Here is a 16,773-nt window from a genome sequence, read left to right on the forward strand (position 1 = left end):
TCTCAACAAGTGCTTTGACTAATGAATCATCATTTGGATGAGAGCGCATAGTCGATATAAGGCAGGGTGTCGCAATGTGTGGGGAATCAACAGCACAGTATAGCAAATGCAGAATTCCTGAAGACCCCCGCAATTCCTATACTGTAGGTTCCAGCGATTAACGTCCACTCTGGCGCCGCTTCGACCTAATCCGCTTTCCATTCTGCACTGCTGGGCCATGTCTATGGAGATATTCGTGAAACTGTGTGTTATTGTCAGAGTAAGCGGGACGACGTACCCTCGAATCTTCTTCCTGGGTTTTGGTGGGTGCGAGAAGTCAGAAGGGTCCTCTCCTAGGCGGTATTTGCCCATACACCAGAGGACATATCTACATAGAAAGAAGCCGCAATCCAATCTATATGCGGAACACGTAGGAAGACTCTGCACACCTTCGGTCCTTGGTTTCTAACCCCGCCTCCTTGAGCCGTATACGATCAAATTTCCAGAGGTCTTCCCAGGACTCTGCCGTGACCTTCGTGTCTGCAGACCTTCCGATTGCTTTCAGGAAGTCCTGTGGTGATGCAATGGAGCCTGTAAGATCGAACTGCAGTCAGTGACGGTCTGGACAGGAAAGGGTCTCTCCGGTACCTCTGATCGGAGGCACAGGTCGGAGGGCGGCCTTGTTGACCAGCGTGCGGCAGACGCGAGGAACCAGACAGATGGGCTTGAGCCCTAGCCAGCTGGACATACTGGTGAGCGGGGAAGACCAGAAAAGGATATGTCGAGTTTGACACGAATGCGGAAACACGAGAGAACGCAAGCAAGCTGGCACAATTTCCCCTGCCTCGGATCATCACGTGGCAGCCGTGAGCAGATCGTTATCTTGCCGCAACAGGGACAAATGTCTGGATTCTGCGTACTATGGCAAGAACGACCACATCGGTGTGACGAACGATTCGCCGCCCTACGGTGACCTCGATGTTACCAATGATTTTGTTGCCAAACAGGCTCGTAACCGACAAATTTACTCAGTGAAGTAGATAACTCTTTGCCAGGGCCGGTATCAAGCAACTCCGAGACTGCTAGTCTGCAACTCAAGCTTGATGTAATTAAGGAGATGTCCTCGTCTTTCACCACTCGATAAACCATGCCATACACCGGTAGGCAAGCCTCCACGTCTTCTGTTGCTGCCGCTGTTGCTCGAACGGAAGGATGTCCTTATCATCACGCGATACATATTGTACGTCGAACCCACAGATCCAGGTAGAATGTCTAGAAGACAGGCGCATCTCTAAGGAATAACCGTCTCTCTTCCTTCTGTACCCATCGTGCTACCGAGTTTGCCGCATTCACTATCGCGCTCTTCGGTAAGAGCGGAGAAAGCGCGAGGTAGAGCTCGAACGGCTGCGTGATCTACATGCGATCTGTCAGCTCCGAATTGCAAAGCATCATGTGCAACCTACCCAGCCCATAACGCTCTCTTTCTCTGTGCGTATATACTGCAGCTTCAGGGTGCTGCCTTGACCCGATTTCGCGTGAATGTGATCGTACAACGCCTCGTAGAGTGTAATGAGTCTGTAGGTTGGGATGAATCAGCTCGAGCGAACACAGTGCATCGCCGACAGGAATCTTACTTACCTCCGCTTCTCGTTCAAATCATCGTACGGATCCTCATATAGCGGCAATGTCACCTGTACATGCGACCTAGACTTGTAAACAAAGTGACGAAGACCTGGTATGCCGAGGTCTGCCACCGAGTACTCTGTGTCGCCGCGGTCGATGGCGTCTGAAAGCGCTTGCAACAGCCCGTCTTGTGTCAGACGCTGCAAGCGAAGGTCAATGCCGAGAATAAATGCACTGTGATGTGACGCTTACCCGAGAGACAGTGTCGCACCAGTTTCTGACGGCCTCGAAATCGGCACTACCACTGACGCAGACTAAACCAATCTCAGGCGCAGCCTTCTCGAGGACGCTCGCTCTGTCGCTCTTGCTGGCAGTCTCCGAGTTCTGGCCACCTTCGCTGATCAAGTCGCTGCTCTGGCTGCTGGGCGATGTTGTAGGAAACGACGGGGTTACCGGTGTCTTGTCCGCGTCCCTCCTCAGAAACATGACGTAGGCGTTCACGAACGCAGACGAGTTGAACTTGGGCAAGCAGATCGGTAGCCATGAAGCAGATGCAGAGGAGTTGATGATAGATGGAGCGTAGACAGTGTTCACGAGGACGTGCAAGTCTGTTGTGCTGGGTCAGAAGATGTTGGATCAATTTAGGGGCGAGTCATACCTGACGGATGAATAGAGTGTTTCTTGGGCCTGACTAGCGTGATGATACGTTCCTGGGCGATCAAGAGCATGTACAAGATGTCCTATTGCATCGTGAGCACAAAGAACACAGAAAGATGGAGGCTGCGTTCTACCTTAATCTTAGACGTTGGTACGAGTACGTCAGCGACACTCTTGCGAAGCATAGGTTCGACCTTGAGGCATTGCAAAGAGGACGTCGCCATGGCTAGGTCCCATTCTAATCGCGACAACAACGAGTAGAGGAATGGCTCAGCACCGCTCAGGAGACGGCGCAAATCGAAGTTCGTCCGACGCTCGAACATACGGCGAAGTTGCTCAGCAGACACGACACTGAGGATCTGCAGGTGCAGGTATTCAAGATGGAAGCGCGTCTTGCTTCTCCAACATTAGCGCAGCACTGAGTTTGCCACTGGGGCCACTCACCACAGACTCAGGCTCGCCCCATGAGGACACACATACATAATAGAGTGGAGACCGCAGGAGGAAGGTTATGCGCGTCTTCCCAGCGTTGATGCAACGGATCTTGTCCCCGTCATCGAGAAAGACGGATATAAGGGCTTGCATGATTCCTATCGTGGACGTCAGCCCGTCAGACTCGTCCTGATCTCGGCGACTTAGAGGCGAGCAATCAATATACGGGGTGACCTGTGGTTGCGAATCGCATCACCTGATGAAAACCGGCTTCCCGGCCTCGGTGAGAACGAAGTACTGTCTAGGAGGATACGTGTCCGCTGTGAAGCACAACTCAGCGATGTCACAGTTATCTCTCGGGAAACGCATGTACCTGCGGAATGAGATAATTCGCGAAGGTCAACCTCCTTGCCTTTGCCATGACGGCTACGACTACGCCTCTGAAGGTCTTCGACATGTCAATGCATGCGCTCCGGGGGGCGGACGTTACTTACCGCCGAAGGACTCCTTCCTGCTCAATGTACGTCTCAATTGGTCCCGTAGTCGCTGTTTTGAGTTCTCCTCTGTGGGACGAGTCGCAGTTCGTCCGCTCACACTGCTTTGATCACTAGCGATCGTTACTACCTCGGCCTCTGGAGTTGTTACAAGCATTTCGGGAGTGGGTGCCTCGAGGTTCAGAAAGGATGATGCTGAGCTCGAAGCACCCTCGTGCGGGTCATGTGCCAGTATATCTATAGGAGCTAGATCCAAGACTGGGGTAGGCACAGTCGAAGTGCTGCCATGGCTATAGACCCTCGAAGAAATGAGCGGTGCTGGTCGGACAGACGGTGGGGTCAGGCGCGAGAGGCCGGGTATTGGCGTTCCCACCCGCGAGGGGGTCCTCGAGCGCGGCGTGCCCGGCCCAGACATGTTGTGTACGGGTGTACGGGGCGGCTAGAATAGGAGTGCTGTGCCAGGCGTGGCTTGCAACGAGCTGAGGGTAATGATCATGGGTGGTAGCGAGCAAGCAGCGAGTATGGCGAGACGCCCAGAGCACAGACTCGTTCTTCACCGCCACCACCGTACCACCATGCAACCATCTCCTCGTACTCCTCAAGCTGCCGTCGCCGGACATGACAGTCCCGCCGTCGTCGTCTCTTGAACGCGGGGAGCCATGGTTCGACGACGGCAACATCGTCTTGCTCGCCGACGCGTCCAATGTCGCGTTCAAGGTCCATCGCGGCATGCTGGCTCGGCACTCGGAGATCTTCCAGTCGATGTTCGAGCTGCCGCCTCCGACGCAAGCAGACGTGGACCGAGTCGACGGCTGCCAGCTTGTCAGGATGTATGATCTACCAGAGGAGCTCAGCAGCCTGATCAAAGCCTTGTACGACGGCGCGTGAGTCGTGTGCTTGTTTCGCGGCGATGTCCAGAAGTTGACGGCGTGTCTCAGGTCGTTTCAGGATGGTAGCGTTGAAGACTTCTTCTACGTCGTGGGCATCTTGCGCCTTTCAACCAAATACTTCATCGCGCATCTCCGCACACAGGCTATACGCTTCCTCGCCCAGACGTGGAGTTACACATTGCGCGGGCATGACCACATGGTGGAACAAGCCATTCGGGCACCTCTCGTCAATGGCACGACCTATCCATACGTCCATCCCCTGCATGTCCTCAATCTGGCTAGGGAATCTCATGCCACCGTCCTGATTCCCTCCGCCTTGTATTTCCTCTCCCTCTACCCTCTCCCCGATATCCTGCGCTGCGACCACCCGAAGTTGCTAGTCGAGCATCCATCACGTCCATCATCTGAGCTGTCGGCTCAAGACATGAAGGACTACACCCTCATGTTTCAGCATAGGATCGACACACTCCTCAACTTCACACGCGGCGTCTGCAGTCAACAGGAGCAATGCAGTACATGTGAAAGAGAGCGAGGTGTATGCACGAAGGCCTTTCGGCGGCTCGCGCTAAACCTGTCGTATGCATGGATGCTCAGGACGGGGCCGCTGCACTTCATGGTCCAGGCAGTGGACCAACTCGATAACGACTCTACCGTTTGCACGCCCTGTCGAAAAGCCTTTCGCGACAAGGTCTTCGAGGCGAGACAGAAGGCGTGGGACGAACTTCCTGGGGTTGTCGGTCTGCCGAGCTGGGAAGAGCTGCAGACGGTCGACCTCGGCACGAGCGATGATCGCGGGCCCAACGGCGGGGCGACGTCACCTGCCAGCAGGCCAGACACACGGAGAGAGGGGAAGAGGTAGCATAAGTTACTCATTTCCATTGGTCGACGGGATCCGTTTTTGCTCTCCATGTAACATCAGTGGTTGCTCGCTATGGGAGTTTGTCTATATCGAAGTGTAACTCTGTATTGATACAACGCATATCATTTTCAGACACTGCCACCCAGCTTCTTGCCCCATAGCTGTTTACCCTGGATCCACACCGCAAGCCGGTTTCGCATATCTCCTAGGCACCACCACTTTTCGATGACGTCCAAGGTAAGTTGCGTTGGATGCGGACCTTCGAAGAAATCGAGAGGCCCGATACCAGAGCTTGATTTGGAATCGAAGAGCTGGACTGTGGAGACGGTCTCAATGTACGTGCAACGCTTCGAGGCTGAAGAGGCTTACTACACTGGGCATCGAAGGGTGCTCCGACAGCAAATGCGCCGGTACCGGTTGGTAGGTCTAATGCAATCGCGCCACCACGAGTAGCAAGATACAGAGCCTCTTTCCAGTCAATGGCAAGGGGCCCTCCATCGTATCCCTGCCGATCCTCAGCGACGGCTATGATCCTGTCCTTCACGCATCCGCGAGACTGTGACAGCCTGTCGCATACACCCCATGATGTCGATGTCATACCCACCGGCGATGTCAGTTCCCAGTCCTACTTTTGCGCCAACATTAAGTGCCTCCCGTAGACGGAACGGCCTCGCGGAGAAGTACGCGTTGGAAAGTGGACAATGCGCGATTGCTGCGCCGGATTTTGCGACGTTGACTAACGAGGGTGAGTCGAGGAATGTACAATGTGCTTGGACGGTGCGTGGTGTGAGCAGACGGGACTTTGATCGCAGTGTTATCATACGCGGCCCAGCAGGAGGCTATGCAGACTCTTTACTTGCGCGAATATCTCCACATCGGACTTGCCGCGTTCTCGACGGACGTAGTCCACTTGATCGTGGGCCTCTGCCATATGACTCTGGACACGAAGGTTCTTCGCAGAGGCGAGTTCGCCCAGGCTTCGCAACAAAGCATCCGAGCACGTAGGTACAAAGCGAGGCGTGAGGACAGGTTCCACCAGGCGTTCGTGTACAGGCAGATGCGCGACCATGCCACGACATGAGCTGACGAACGAAATCACCGACGAGAGAGCTCCTGAGACGGATGGCTCGACGTATGTTGGGCGCGAGGACATGTCCATGGAGAGTTTGCCCACAAACGCTCTGATCCCTGCTCGCTGCATCACTCTCGCGAGGATGAGACTGCGATGCATGCGTATGGTGAGTCTGAACGCATGGCCGTAAGAACGGAACAGCGGCTCACTTTGTGTCGACTTTGATCGTTCCGAACAGCAGAACAGCTCCAGTGCCATTCTCTATCAGTCTTTCTGTCAGTCGCGTATAAACACGTTCTGCCAGTATTGGATCCGCATCCAAGCTTTCTTCCGCCTTGAAAGCGTACTCGTTTAGCCATTCCATCAGGGGGAGATGGAGGCCTGTCCCTTGGTAGAGAAACTGTGGTGCATGCAAATGCAAGTCACAGAAAGTCGGCACGAGGAAGGTGCCTCGTTCTAGCACGATCGGAGGTTCCGACGCATCGTTCAGGATTTCCTGAGATTCTTGGGTATGCGCGGCTCCCAGATGCTCTATGAAGCCTGTGGGACCGACGACTGACAGAAGCGATGCAGACAGTGAGCCATTCAGATGTGTATGCATAGTGACTAAGGTAACCGACGTACCGAGTACTTGATCATGTAGGACCAGAAGCTCTCCGAGACGAGGACAATGCACAAAGTCTCCCCTGATGATCATCGTCTTGGCTGCACAAAATAGAAACGTGGAGCCTCCAGAGTATCGATATCATGCCATCAAGTACATACAATGCGTGTGCACTTGCGGCGCGGCGGAGACATGCGCGCCTCCACCACGCCCCTGTGGCGGGAGCGCGGGACCCAAAGCCATTGGCAACTGCATTTCGCACATAGACAGTTGCGTAGGCTGTCTCATCAGCCAAATGTCGATAGCACCAACCTTCGTGGCCGCATGGCAAGTTCAGAGACCCGACAGATGATGATGATGATGAACTCAGCATTTATTAACCGCAACAAGCAAACAACGTGCTAAGACGCGGCGGACGCCGGTCTGTACAACTGTGGGCGTTAAAATGCGCCACCCAGACCTGCGTCCCGTTCGAGGGGATTGTACAGTAGTTTATACCTGCGTTTTATCTATAAGGAGTGCGACGGCGGTGTCGATGTGGCGCGCGTAACTCGCGTGGTTTTCGCGTATGCTCGCGTGGCGTCCACGTTCGCCGCGTGGCCTCATGTGGCGCACCCTCCTCCCATAAGCTCCCGGCGTCTTCCGCCCGCGGGCGCCTGCGCGAGCCAGCCCGAGGTGTCCCCGAGGCTGAATTTCCGCGTGAAATGGGGGGAAGTGACGGAAACATGAGTAGAAAAAAATACAAATAGGTTATAAATGGGAAGCCTGAGTGATGGGAAGAAAAATACAACTCAGTGCTGGGAAGTAGGACAGCTCAGCACTGGGATATCAACACAGGGTAAATAGTCGAAATCAGCCCTGGGAAATGAGACTTCAATACCGGGAAAATAAGGAAGATTGGTACCGGGAAAACAGGACACATCAATAAGTACCAGGAAATAATGGGAAACACAGCAGTAATACCAACACCAACTTGAAGAAGACAGAGATATCAATGAAAATGTACCACAGGCCGGGAAATATTGAATAAAGATGTGATCACAAGGGCAACACATGGCATTGAATGAACCAGACTAATATCAGTACTGGGGAAACAGGACACATCAATACTGGGAAATAATGGGAAAAACAGAGGTAATATGGAAGAAATGCCCTGCAGCAGATTATAAAATCACAAGACAAATGTATACACAGGAGAGTGTACTGCAGGCCGGGAAACATTGAATCAAAATGTAACCACAAGGGCAACACATAGCATTGAATGATCCAGCTGCTGCCAGCCCAAGTATGTAATCTTAAAAGTAACATGAAGCAGTGAATGAAAACCCGCCGCCAGACCTGTGGCGAAGCCCAGGTCTGGCAGGCTCAAGCATGTAACCTTAGGGGTAACATGGAGCACAGAATGAAAGAACTGCCACCAGACCTGTGGCGAAGCCCAGGTCTGGCAGGCCCAAGCATTGCAACCTTATGGGCAACATGAAGCAGCGAATGAAAGAACAGCCCCGTCAGCCCGTGGCAAAGCCACGGGTTGACGACACTCGTATAGTAATGGACGGGCAATGGAATCGGTTTGTGAGGTTCAGAGACCCGACAGAGACTAATATCATCATCATGATACTCACCACTGGTCCTCTGAATCAGAACTTCCTCACTTTGGTAGGACATGATATTGTACTGGTATTTTGCTACCATGCCTGTTTAGCTCAGTGGTAGAGCGCGCCACTCGTAGGAGCCAGCCCTGTACAGCTTTCCGCAATGGTGAGGTCGGTTGTTCAATCCAGCCAATGGGCAATGTTTTTGAAAGTTTTCTTTTTGCCACTGTCCACCCACATGCGAGTCCCTTGCTCGCTAGAGCAAGGCTCTCTCGTCTGTAATTGTTGCCGGGTGCCTGAACACTTGTTTGTGGCTGTTGTCAATGTCACATGCGTGAGCAGCGATACCGTATGAGCAGGCACATCAACACCAAATATTCAGAGTGTCAGACAGTTTCACACTTATGAAGAGTTTATTTGTGGAAAACAACTACAGGTAAATGAGTACATGATGTATGACCATGCATAACAGTGTTCAATGAACGAGAATTATTCATTTCGCGCTAACACCGGGCAACGGTGGTGGCAGTTACCTTGTAAGGTAATACCCGCAAGCGCCTGTTAAATGCGGCTGCTACTGCGACCTGCATGCCTGAACAGTGCACGGGGCATGATTTTCTAAGCAAAGTGAAGTGATTCAGGAGCATTTTATAGCACTCAACGTACTTTGTGCCAATTTTCAGGCGCCTCACAGAAGTTTTGCCGGGTACAATGCAGTGTCTGTCTTCCTGCATTAGCCTGCGAATACAAGCGCTGGTGCAGCGGCACTCTAAGTCTGCATCTGTACGATATTCCGCTTCTCCATCGAGGACCAATTTAAGTTATGGAGGTTACTAATCAGGAAAAGTGTATGCCACATTTTGCTCGTTTGGTGCCATGTATGAGTTCGAGGATCATAGGTGAGACACAGTCTCAGGAATGATCAACGCCAATCCATTGTCTCAGGCATGAGCAATAGTGATCCGCAATCTCAGACCCAGATGGCTGGAACATCCCATTCTCACGTGCTCAGTGGCTTTGCCTCGACACACACACGCACTCGAGACGAGTCCGAATGACGAAGAGGGCCAATTGGCTGGCGGATAGCTCACAAACATGGTGTGGATTGTCAGAGCAAGCAGTGCCAAGCACCAGTGGCCAAGTACTGGCAGCAGGAAAATTTGCGTGAGCAGAGCGAGCGTGCACGGAAAACATTCAAAGAACTCGCGCAGTTTGTCTCATCCTCGCTGGCGCAGGGAGGCAAACGTGCGAAGTGTAGATACAGGCGCCGCCAATGAGTTGAACTGCCTTAGCAGTCCGTATTCAATGGTGAGGTACCATATGGCAGGTACAGCAACATCACGCTGCTGTGTGGTGTGTTGGCATTCGGGCACTCACCCGGAGATTCCAACATTGGCAACAATGAATGTGGACTGTAGCTGAGGAGGCGAATGATTCCCTGGCAGTTTCCCATCAACGTGCACCGCGGGGGCTACACCCTTCGTCGAGGTAGGCTCGCCAAGCTCTATTTGGCACCCAGTATGTTCATAAATGTCTGGCACTTCCAATATGTACCGGGTCTGCGCTGGGTCTGCGAGACTGAAAGCACGGCCCGCGCGCGGGATCTTGATCCGATCATCGGGCTGAGCAACAATCTCATGCCGTGAGACACTGGATCGCGCGCGACGTTTCCTGAGCCACTGGGATCGTAAATGACCGCCGGTGAGATGCAGGTCGAATTTCGAGGGAATCGCTTTCCCTGATGCCTAGTCGAAGCTGCGTTATTCATATCTGGACTATGCTCATATTATTGTGCTTATTTCGACTCGCGCACCCGACCTCTCCATATCAATTCTGTCTTGTACAATAGCAGTGTCCTCAATTTTTGTACGTTCAGAAGCCTTGTTACCTTTCAAATGTTACTGTATTTGTCGATGTCCCCTTCCAAAGCCCTGCGCGAGCAAGGTAGCGCCGCCCCTCTTGGCGGCATTTCGAGTCAGCAATTGTTGGCAGTAAGTGACACCCCAGGGTAGTAGACATGGCTCATGGCCATATAATGCTACATACTCAAGGTATACAATTCAAGATGCATCAGCTCCTGCTCAACTTCCACATACCATTGGTCACAGTTACCAATCCCTCCCGCCTTGCTGCTTCCATGAATGCCCCGAGTTGCTCAATAGTCCGATCATAGGCCGGTGCAAATTTCAACATTGTTTGTATCCGGTCAAGAGGCAGTGCTCCCAAATTCGTGAGCATGCCTTCGATGAACTGGAGGTAGCATTGCATGAATTTCCACATGCCAAGAACAGAGACAAATTCCATACCTTCCAAAAGACCCTCATTTGCTCTGCTTGCTGCTGGTCCACTGTCAAGGTAGCCGGCATTTCTTCTATCATCCGAGCTGCAATATCATTAGAAAATGGCAATATGCAGTGAAGATGAGCCTACCTGGCCTGGGCAGTGCTGCAGAAGCCTCATCTTGAGCCACCTCCAGCAGCTTGTACTGATTCAGCACTTCCTCCTTTAGGACCCCCATGTCAACCCATGTTGTGAGTGCCTTCAGGGTCGCCGGCCTATCCACCGTACCCACACGGGCGATCAGTTCGTCCACCGTCCATGTATCTATAAAAAGGAAGATTCAGAGCCGACACGAAGAATGACCAATGATGGACGCACCCTTTTCGGAGAACAGCTCGATAAATGCGGCCTCCAAGGGCGGGACATCGGCAGGAATAGTGCGATCTTGGAGCTCAATCTCAAGGTGAATTGTACCCAGGTGAGGGAGCCAGCGCAGCTTCTTGTCTTGCTTGAACGCATGGAATTCTCGAGCATAGTTGTCTTGGATCCTACGAATTCACATGAATGCACGATGGACGCGGGGAACTTCTGGCAGCGTACTCCTTGAACTGTCCAGGCATGATGAACTTGCCGGCCTGCAATGGCGGCCAGAAATGTCGCGAGATGATGGTCGGATGGAGAATCATCTGTACGTGATTTGACTCTCAGCATGATGAGCCATATTACGATATGATTTTGCATCCTGACGTTTTTCTGGGACTGCACATGCTGGTCTGTCCGCTTGGATTCGGTCATGTCCCGTAGCATGACCTCGCACACTTGCAGGGCGGCCTCGCCGAACCGGATCTTTAGAATCTCGATATTCCGCCGCTGCGACCGTCAACGGTATGTATAAGACCCGGAATAGCATCGCAAAAGATCAATTCACGCACCTCACGGTCGAAATTTCCATCCGTGATCGCGAGAAGCCGCTGGGCGAGCAGCACCTGCAGCTCGCGCACAAACAAGTCTTTTGAATCGTAAATGCTGACGAGCGTGCTGATGACGTCGCTCGGCTTGTTCGCGCGGAAGTCTGTCTATATGTTTCAACGAATGTTGGGGGCGCATGAATACACATTGTTTCACCAGGTCCTGCATCGATCGGCTCGGGTTCCCAGCTAGGGTCCGTATAATCTTCGACTTGCATCTGCTGCAGCGGTTGAATCGGTTCATTTTCATCCACGAGGGAGTCGCCGCTCTCGCCGTCACCGACAAGACTCGCAACAATGCAGCGGATTGTATCGGGTCGCCCTCTGTACAGTCCGATATATTTGAGCAGGCAACACATCAGCTTGAAGCGGTATGTCTTACCTCAGATAACGGCGAATAGGATCCGCGACCTTGAACAACAGTACGCCAGGAGGGTCAACCAGGCGAAGACAGCGGATGATCGAGACGTATTGCATGAGTATGTCCTTGGTGTCTGCGCCAGGATGAAGGAGACGTTTCTTGTTACTGTCAATGACAGGTCGGCATCAGACCACTGAGCATGCAACACAATTATACTCACGCTTTCCGCAGCGTCTGCACGAGTTGCGAACGCTGGTCCACACGTTGAAGACACTCCTACGAGCAGTCTGAGATGTACCAGCTACCATACTTGCAAGGGAGTACTCACTTTGAGGTCTTCGAGGGCGGGCTGGGAATCTGGAAAGTCTATGATGATGTCGAAGATTTCCTTCGTGCTTCAGCATGTCTTTGTCAATATGAGGCAGCAAAATACGAGGCACACTAACGGCGACTCACCGAAGGTCGCTCAGTGTTTTGCATACGTGAAAATCAAATCTCGAGCCGACTCCCTGTAGCATTGATCGCGCTTCCTCCGCTATTGGGAAAATTTATATGATTTCATGCTCACTGTGAAAGTGAAAACTACTGACCTGACCTTGCGCCTCTTGCATACGGCATGACCATCCACGGCACAATCTTGTTGGTCATCCATTCTCTGAGAGGCTGCAGCATTCTCTCGCTCCACCGTCTTGTACATGTTTCCAGGATGTGTGCTTCGATGTGTTCATAACACACACTCGATATGAGAGATTCGTGGCGATCAAGTAAGCCCAGCTGTTCGAACGCATTCCAAAGCGAGAGGTCGGGTCGTGGGTGAGGTACTGGAGACTGCAGCGCGGGTGGCGTCGGCGGCAGCCAAGCTGGTGCAGTGGAGGACTGCGCAAGATCAAACGTAGCGTTGACGAGCTGCTTAAAGCCGCGGGAGAAAGAGGGCGGGAGAGCAGAGTAGACGTGGGTCTGAAAAGTAAGGGTGTATGCGGATAAGATTGTGTGGCCTAGTCTGTGGGAGCGCATCAGAGCGAAGGATACACTATGTCAGTATAGCGAAAATCTGCTCACTCACTCGGATATGGGCACCCATGCTCTGTACCATTCTATTAGGCGGTAGATCAGACACGCGATATGGCGAATATCCTCTGTTCCCTGTTTGCTGTCAGGACGATTATCGCGTTCACAAGGCCCAGAAAGCCCACCTCATATTGACACATGAATTGTTGTACGTCACGGGCGATGAGATGCTGCTGTTTGCGCATGTCCTCTGATACCAGACGTGAGAACCAACATCAGAGGTGAGAAGATCACGCACCGAGGAAATTCTCGAGCAATAAGGGAAGCATCTTGGACCTGCTCAAGGTCTCAACTGCTACCCTAACTTCAGCCATGTCTACGTCCCATACGTTAGCGGAAGCATGGTCAACAGAGCGCGTTGGACCTACCCCATTCCTTGTTTGCACTGGGATCACTGAGATCGCGCGGGTGCAGGAAGTCTGTCGCAAGTGTCCACGCCTTGCCGTATCATTGGTTTCAGCAAGCAATTGTACGGGTGTCCGACCACACCTCGCTGAATCCAAGCAAGCCCATGATGCCCTCCCGGTCTCGGTTGAGACGGGCGAAGGAGTTGTGCCATTTGCCAGCTATTTGGCGCTGAAGAGCCTCTGTCGCCATTGTAAGGTCACAGAAATGGACAGGTGCTACACAGTGGCATCTAATTGCTGTCCTGAAGAGTGTCAGTCCAGAGGCTGCGGCGCGAAGGAGTAGCGGGACGCGTCGTGGTGGCGGTAAGCAAGCAAGTCGCGTCTCATCACGTGCCACGCGTCTTTCCCCACATACTTATCGTCTTCTGAGATCTCCAGATCGGCGTGTGCCTCTCGTTCTCCCAATCGCCATGATGTCCAACGCAAGTGATCAACAGACGAACGGATCGTCGACGTTTGCCTTCAAGGCGGTGGACGGAATAAACCTCTTGATGGACGTGTACTCCCCATCCTGTCATCGTCCATCATACACGGCAGACGGTTCCAGCTGTCCAATCGTAGTCTACTTCCACGGTGGTGGCTTGACCGTTGGCAACAGGAACAGCTGGTTTCCGCACTGGCTTTATAGTACGTATTGCACTTCGCTGTGTAGACGTATAGCTCTGTAGATTATGTGTGTGAATGTCGTCTGACTTCTCTATGAAGGGCGAATGACTGCCGCAGGGTGTGCATTCGCTTCCGTCGAGTACCGCCTTGCACCGCCTTCTACCGGACATGACATCCTAACGGATGTTCAAGACGCTTTTCACTTTGTATTGCGCGAACTGAATGGCCATCTCTTGCAAAGAAACAACGGTCACAATGCCGAAATCACTACTCCTATATTCCAGATCGACCCGGGACGCATTGCTGTCGTCGGAACAAGTTCTGGAGGACTATGCGCATATCTCGCTGCAATGCACGCGGTGCCGAGCCCAAAGGTCATCCTCTCTATGTACGGTATGGGCGGCGATATGCTGGTAGGTACATAAAATCCGTGCACCAGCTCCATTGACCAACGACGCGGCAGACAACCCACTACTTCATGCCAAAGCAGGAAGTCTTCTTTCGCGGGCGCGAACTTCTTGACCCGGCACGCTTCTCTGAGTATCTGTACCCCGCCTGTCGCCGTCTACCTGCCACTGCGAACTCTCCGTTAGCTTATCATCCACCTTCCTCGCCAACGCCGGGCTATCCTGCTAATCCACGTATGCAGCTCGCGCGCTTATACTTCCAGCTAGGCACCTACCTGGACTATTACACGGGCCACCATGAACCGAGCCTTAGTGCTGCCCTGCAAGGAGCCGCCAACACACCCTCACACTCCGGGCGAGAATTGGACGCCGATATGTTGATGTCTCTTATTCCAAGCGATCTGCTCCACTTGTTCCCGCAGTATTCCATATCGAAATCGACAACGGGACTTCGCCGCTGGCCTGCGACCTTCCTGGTACATGGCACAGCTGACACGGCTATCCGCGCGGACGAGTCTCGCAACCTTCACGCCATTTTACGGCGCGCAGACGTGGATGTTACGCTCCGATTGGTCGAAGGGGAGGAACACTCTTTCGACTATGTGCAGGATGCCGAGGGGTTGTTCGGCGGGGAAGGAGGATTATTTGACGAAGCCTCCGACTTCCTCCTTCGCCATCTGGGTGTCACAGGGGCTCAACCGTGATTAATCTTCAACAGAGCAGTAGAGGATATCCGCACGCGCATCCGAGCCATACAAAGACACAGAGTTGCATGCACGTAATATATCCGCTGACTCCTCATCAATGTCTATCATAGCTTCTCCTTCGTCTCCTTGTTATCCCTTGCCGCCTCCTGATGCACCGGGTTCTCGAGAGCTTGAGTCTGGTGTTCGTCCTCGAGTACTGGAATTTCAGCCCCATTCAGGATCGGAGACTGTGAATTCCCCTCAGTCTCTGGCGAGGCCTTGTCTGAGACCTCGCCAAGCACTGCGTTCAACCTCTCAGTAATCTCTTCCACATCTTCCTCGAGTTGCTTCTCTTCTTCCGCCACAGTCGGTCCAGGGCCTTTCTCCGGTAGTCCCTCCTCGCCGAAGTCGTCCAGGCTGTGTTCTGTCTCTTTCCACGCCGCCTCTAGTTCGTCGCCCCAGCCCAGCTCCTTGCAGAGATCGCGCACTACCTCGTCACATCTGCCTAGACAGATGACGTCGTCTGATCGATTCCCAAAGTCACCCACTGGGTCGAGATTGATCAAGACGCGCGGGCAGTGAGCTGGGACAAGAGAAGCGAGGGAGGCGAAAGGCTGGACTGTGAGCGAGGTGCCGATCACGAAGAGTAGATCAGCGTTGCGGAGGTTCGGGACCGATTGGTGGAAGAGCTGAGGGAGCTGTGAAGAATTATACGTTAGTACCTTAAAGCAAGCGTATTACTAGAACCTTGACTGCTTACTGCTTCTCCGAAGAAGACAATATCCGGCTTCACTAAGCCGTCGCACTCTGGACATCTCGCAATCTCGCCTGTCTTGAGGGCCTGTCGCATCTTCTCGCCGTCGTATTCGGTGCTGCACTCGATACAGTGCTGACTAGCGAAACTCCCATGGGCCTCAACGATCTTGTTCCCTGGGACGCCGGCGCGCCGCTCCAGAGTATCGATGTTCTGTGTGAAGCATGTATGTAGAAACTTGTGGTCGTTGAGAAGGCGGACGAAAGAGTGCGTCGCCGTGGGCCGGAAGCGTCCGGGAAGCAAATCATGAGCGAGCGTATAGACTGAAAGAAAGGCGTTCGAGTCAGGCTTTCGGAGAGATTTTGCCCAAGGCCGTAGCTTACAGGCTCTGGGATTGTCGCGGAAGTAGTTAATCTCAAAAACGGCCTCCGGATGAGGGAGGTTGAGGCGAGCAAGATTTGCCTGCCAGGCATTGAGTCATGCCTATTTTCTCAGATTGCAAGACTTACATAGAGACCTATACAAGGGTCAGTGACATACTACCGAAAAGCATGACATCATTGCATACCTGTCTCTGGCGACCTGAAGTCGGGAATACCAGCCGATGTGCTGATACCTGCCAACACAGACGTACGCACGACAAATTTGAGGATCGCGCTTCCTGCCTACACCCTGTAGACTACTCACCCGCTCCGAGCTGGCCAGGAAGCACCGAAGTTAGCAGACATATTCCAAGGACGTCATAACCGCTTCATGAGCGCTGGTAAATCGATCGCTCACCATCGTGAACACGTTCTTACACGCGGACGATTTCATGTACTTCGCTACCGAGGCCAGATCCCTGGCCTCAAGCACCTCGGGTGGACCTTCATACTTTGACTGCTCAGCACCCATAGTCGACGAACGTGGTAGTCAGACAGAAGATAGCAAGCGTTGCGGGAGACGCTACAATTGCACAGGCGGTGGAGCAATCGGAGCAAGCCCCCGAAGTGGAAAGTGTGTCGAAGTAATTGAGTTGAGTGAGTGGGAAAGAT

General features: G+C 53.0%; 7 protein-coding genes and 1 non-coding gene across 8 annotated transcripts; 3 read left to right on the forward strand and 5 right to left on the reverse strand.

Annotated features, from left to right (window-relative positions):
- Nucleotides 1-157: 157 nt before the first annotated feature.
- Nucleotides 158-3,600, reverse strand: B0H18DRAFT_868061 (trafficking protein Mon1-domain-containing protein; the record flags this gene model as incomplete). The annotated part of the gene is made up of 13 exons (XM_048039918.1): nt 158-221; nt 278-367; nt 429-583; nt 1,261-1,392; nt 1,443-1,554; nt 1,618-1,802; nt 1,855-1,986; nt 2,056-2,210; nt 2,261-2,342; nt 2,394-2,658; nt 2,711-2,893; nt 2,990-3,011; nt 3,186-3,600. The coding sequence occupies 13 exons, from the start codon at nt 3,598-3,600 to the stop codon at nt 158-160; spliced, it is 1,992 nt and encodes a 663-aa protein (XP_047899699.1).
- Nucleotides 3,601-3,803: 203 nt separating this feature from the next.
- On the forward strand, nt 3,804-4,934 carry B0H18DRAFT_1113741 (uncharacterized protein; the record flags this gene model as incomplete). Its single annotated transcript, XM_048033002.1, has 2 exons — nt 3,804-4,069; nt 4,124-4,934. The coding sequence occupies 2 exons, from the start codon at nt 3,804-3,806 to the stop codon at nt 4,932-4,934; spliced, it is 1,077 nt and encodes a 358-aa protein (XP_047899700.1).
- Nucleotides 4,935-5,062: 128 nt separating this feature from the next.
- Nucleotides 5,063-6,703, reverse strand: B0H18DRAFT_1081974 (uncharacterized protein; the record flags this gene model as incomplete). The annotated part of the gene is given in 6 exon segments (XM_048031465.1): nt 5,063-5,250; nt 5,304-5,472; nt 5,492-5,734; nt 5,791-6,154; nt 6,216-6,546; nt 6,631-6,703. The coding sequence occupies 6 exon segments, from the start codon at nt 6,701-6,703 to the stop codon at nt 5,063-5,065; spliced, it is 1,368 nt and encodes a 455-aa protein (XP_047899701.1).
- A 941-nt stretch (nt 6,704-7,644) lies between these two features.
- On the reverse strand, nt 7,645-7,910 carry B0H18DRAFT_973470 (uncharacterized protein). The gene has a single exon (XM_048043932.1). The coding sequence runs from the start codon at nt 7,829-7,831 to the stop codon at nt 7,649-7,651; it is 183 nt and encodes a 60-aa protein (XP_047899702.1). The 5' UTR covers nt 7,832-7,910; the 3' UTR covers nt 7,645-7,648.
- A 392-nt stretch (nt 7,911-8,302) lies between these two features.
- Nucleotides 8,303-8,401, forward strand: B0H18DRAFT_t17. The gene has a single exon. It is a non-coding gene; the product is annotated as a tRNA-Thr (tRNA).
- A 1,871-nt stretch (nt 8,402-10,272) lies between these two features.
- On the reverse strand, nt 10,273-13,476 carry B0H18DRAFT_867892 (uncharacterized protein; the record flags this gene model as incomplete). The annotated part of the gene is made up of 18 exons (XM_048039893.1): nt 10,273-10,452; nt 10,509-10,585; nt 10,633-10,806; nt 10,861-11,030; nt 11,083-11,168; nt 11,230-11,352; nt 11,415-11,554; nt 11,608-11,774; nt 11,833-11,976; nt 12,032-12,087; nt 12,140-12,206; nt 12,268-12,346; nt 12,402-12,811; nt 12,875-12,954; nt 13,005-13,069; nt 13,118-13,195; nt 13,248-13,317; nt 13,369-13,476. 18 exons carry the CDS (start codon nt 13,474-13,476, stop codon nt 10,273-10,275), a joined length of 2,274 nt encoding a protein of 757 aa, XP_047899703.1.
- Nucleotides 13,477-13,699: 223 nt separating this feature from the next.
- On the forward strand, nt 13,700-15,003 carry B0H18DRAFT_868005 (alpha/beta-hydrolase; the record flags this gene model as incomplete). Its single annotated transcript, XM_048039909.1, has 3 exons — nt 13,700-13,913; nt 13,992-14,305; nt 14,356-15,003. The coding sequence occupies 3 exons, from the start codon at nt 13,700-13,702 to the stop codon at nt 15,001-15,003; spliced, it is 1,176 nt and encodes a 391-aa protein (XP_047899704.1).
- A 107-nt stretch (nt 15,004-15,110) lies between these two features.
- B0H18DRAFT_1113745 (DHS-like NAD/FAD-binding domain-containing protein) lies at nt 15,111-16,633 on the reverse strand (the record flags this gene model as incomplete). Its single annotated transcript, XM_048033003.1, has 7 exons — nt 15,111-15,683; nt 15,746-16,062; nt 16,123-16,201; nt 16,249-16,256; nt 16,308-16,355; nt 16,427-16,436; nt 16,520-16,633. 7 exons carry the CDS (start codon nt 16,631-16,633, stop codon nt 15,111-15,113), a joined length of 1,149 nt encoding a protein of 382 aa, XP_047899705.1.
- Between the last annotated feature and the right edge of the window lie 140 nt (nt 16,634-16,773).

The sequence above is a fragment of the Fomitopsis serialis genome (assembly GCF_022376445.1).
Source record: "Fomitopsis serialis strain Sig1Antser10 chromosome Unknown B0H18scaffold_3, whole genome shotgun sequence".
NCBI lineage: Eukaryota > Fungi > Basidiomycota > Agaricomycetes > Polyporales > Fomitopsidaceae > Fomitopsis > Fomitopsis serialis.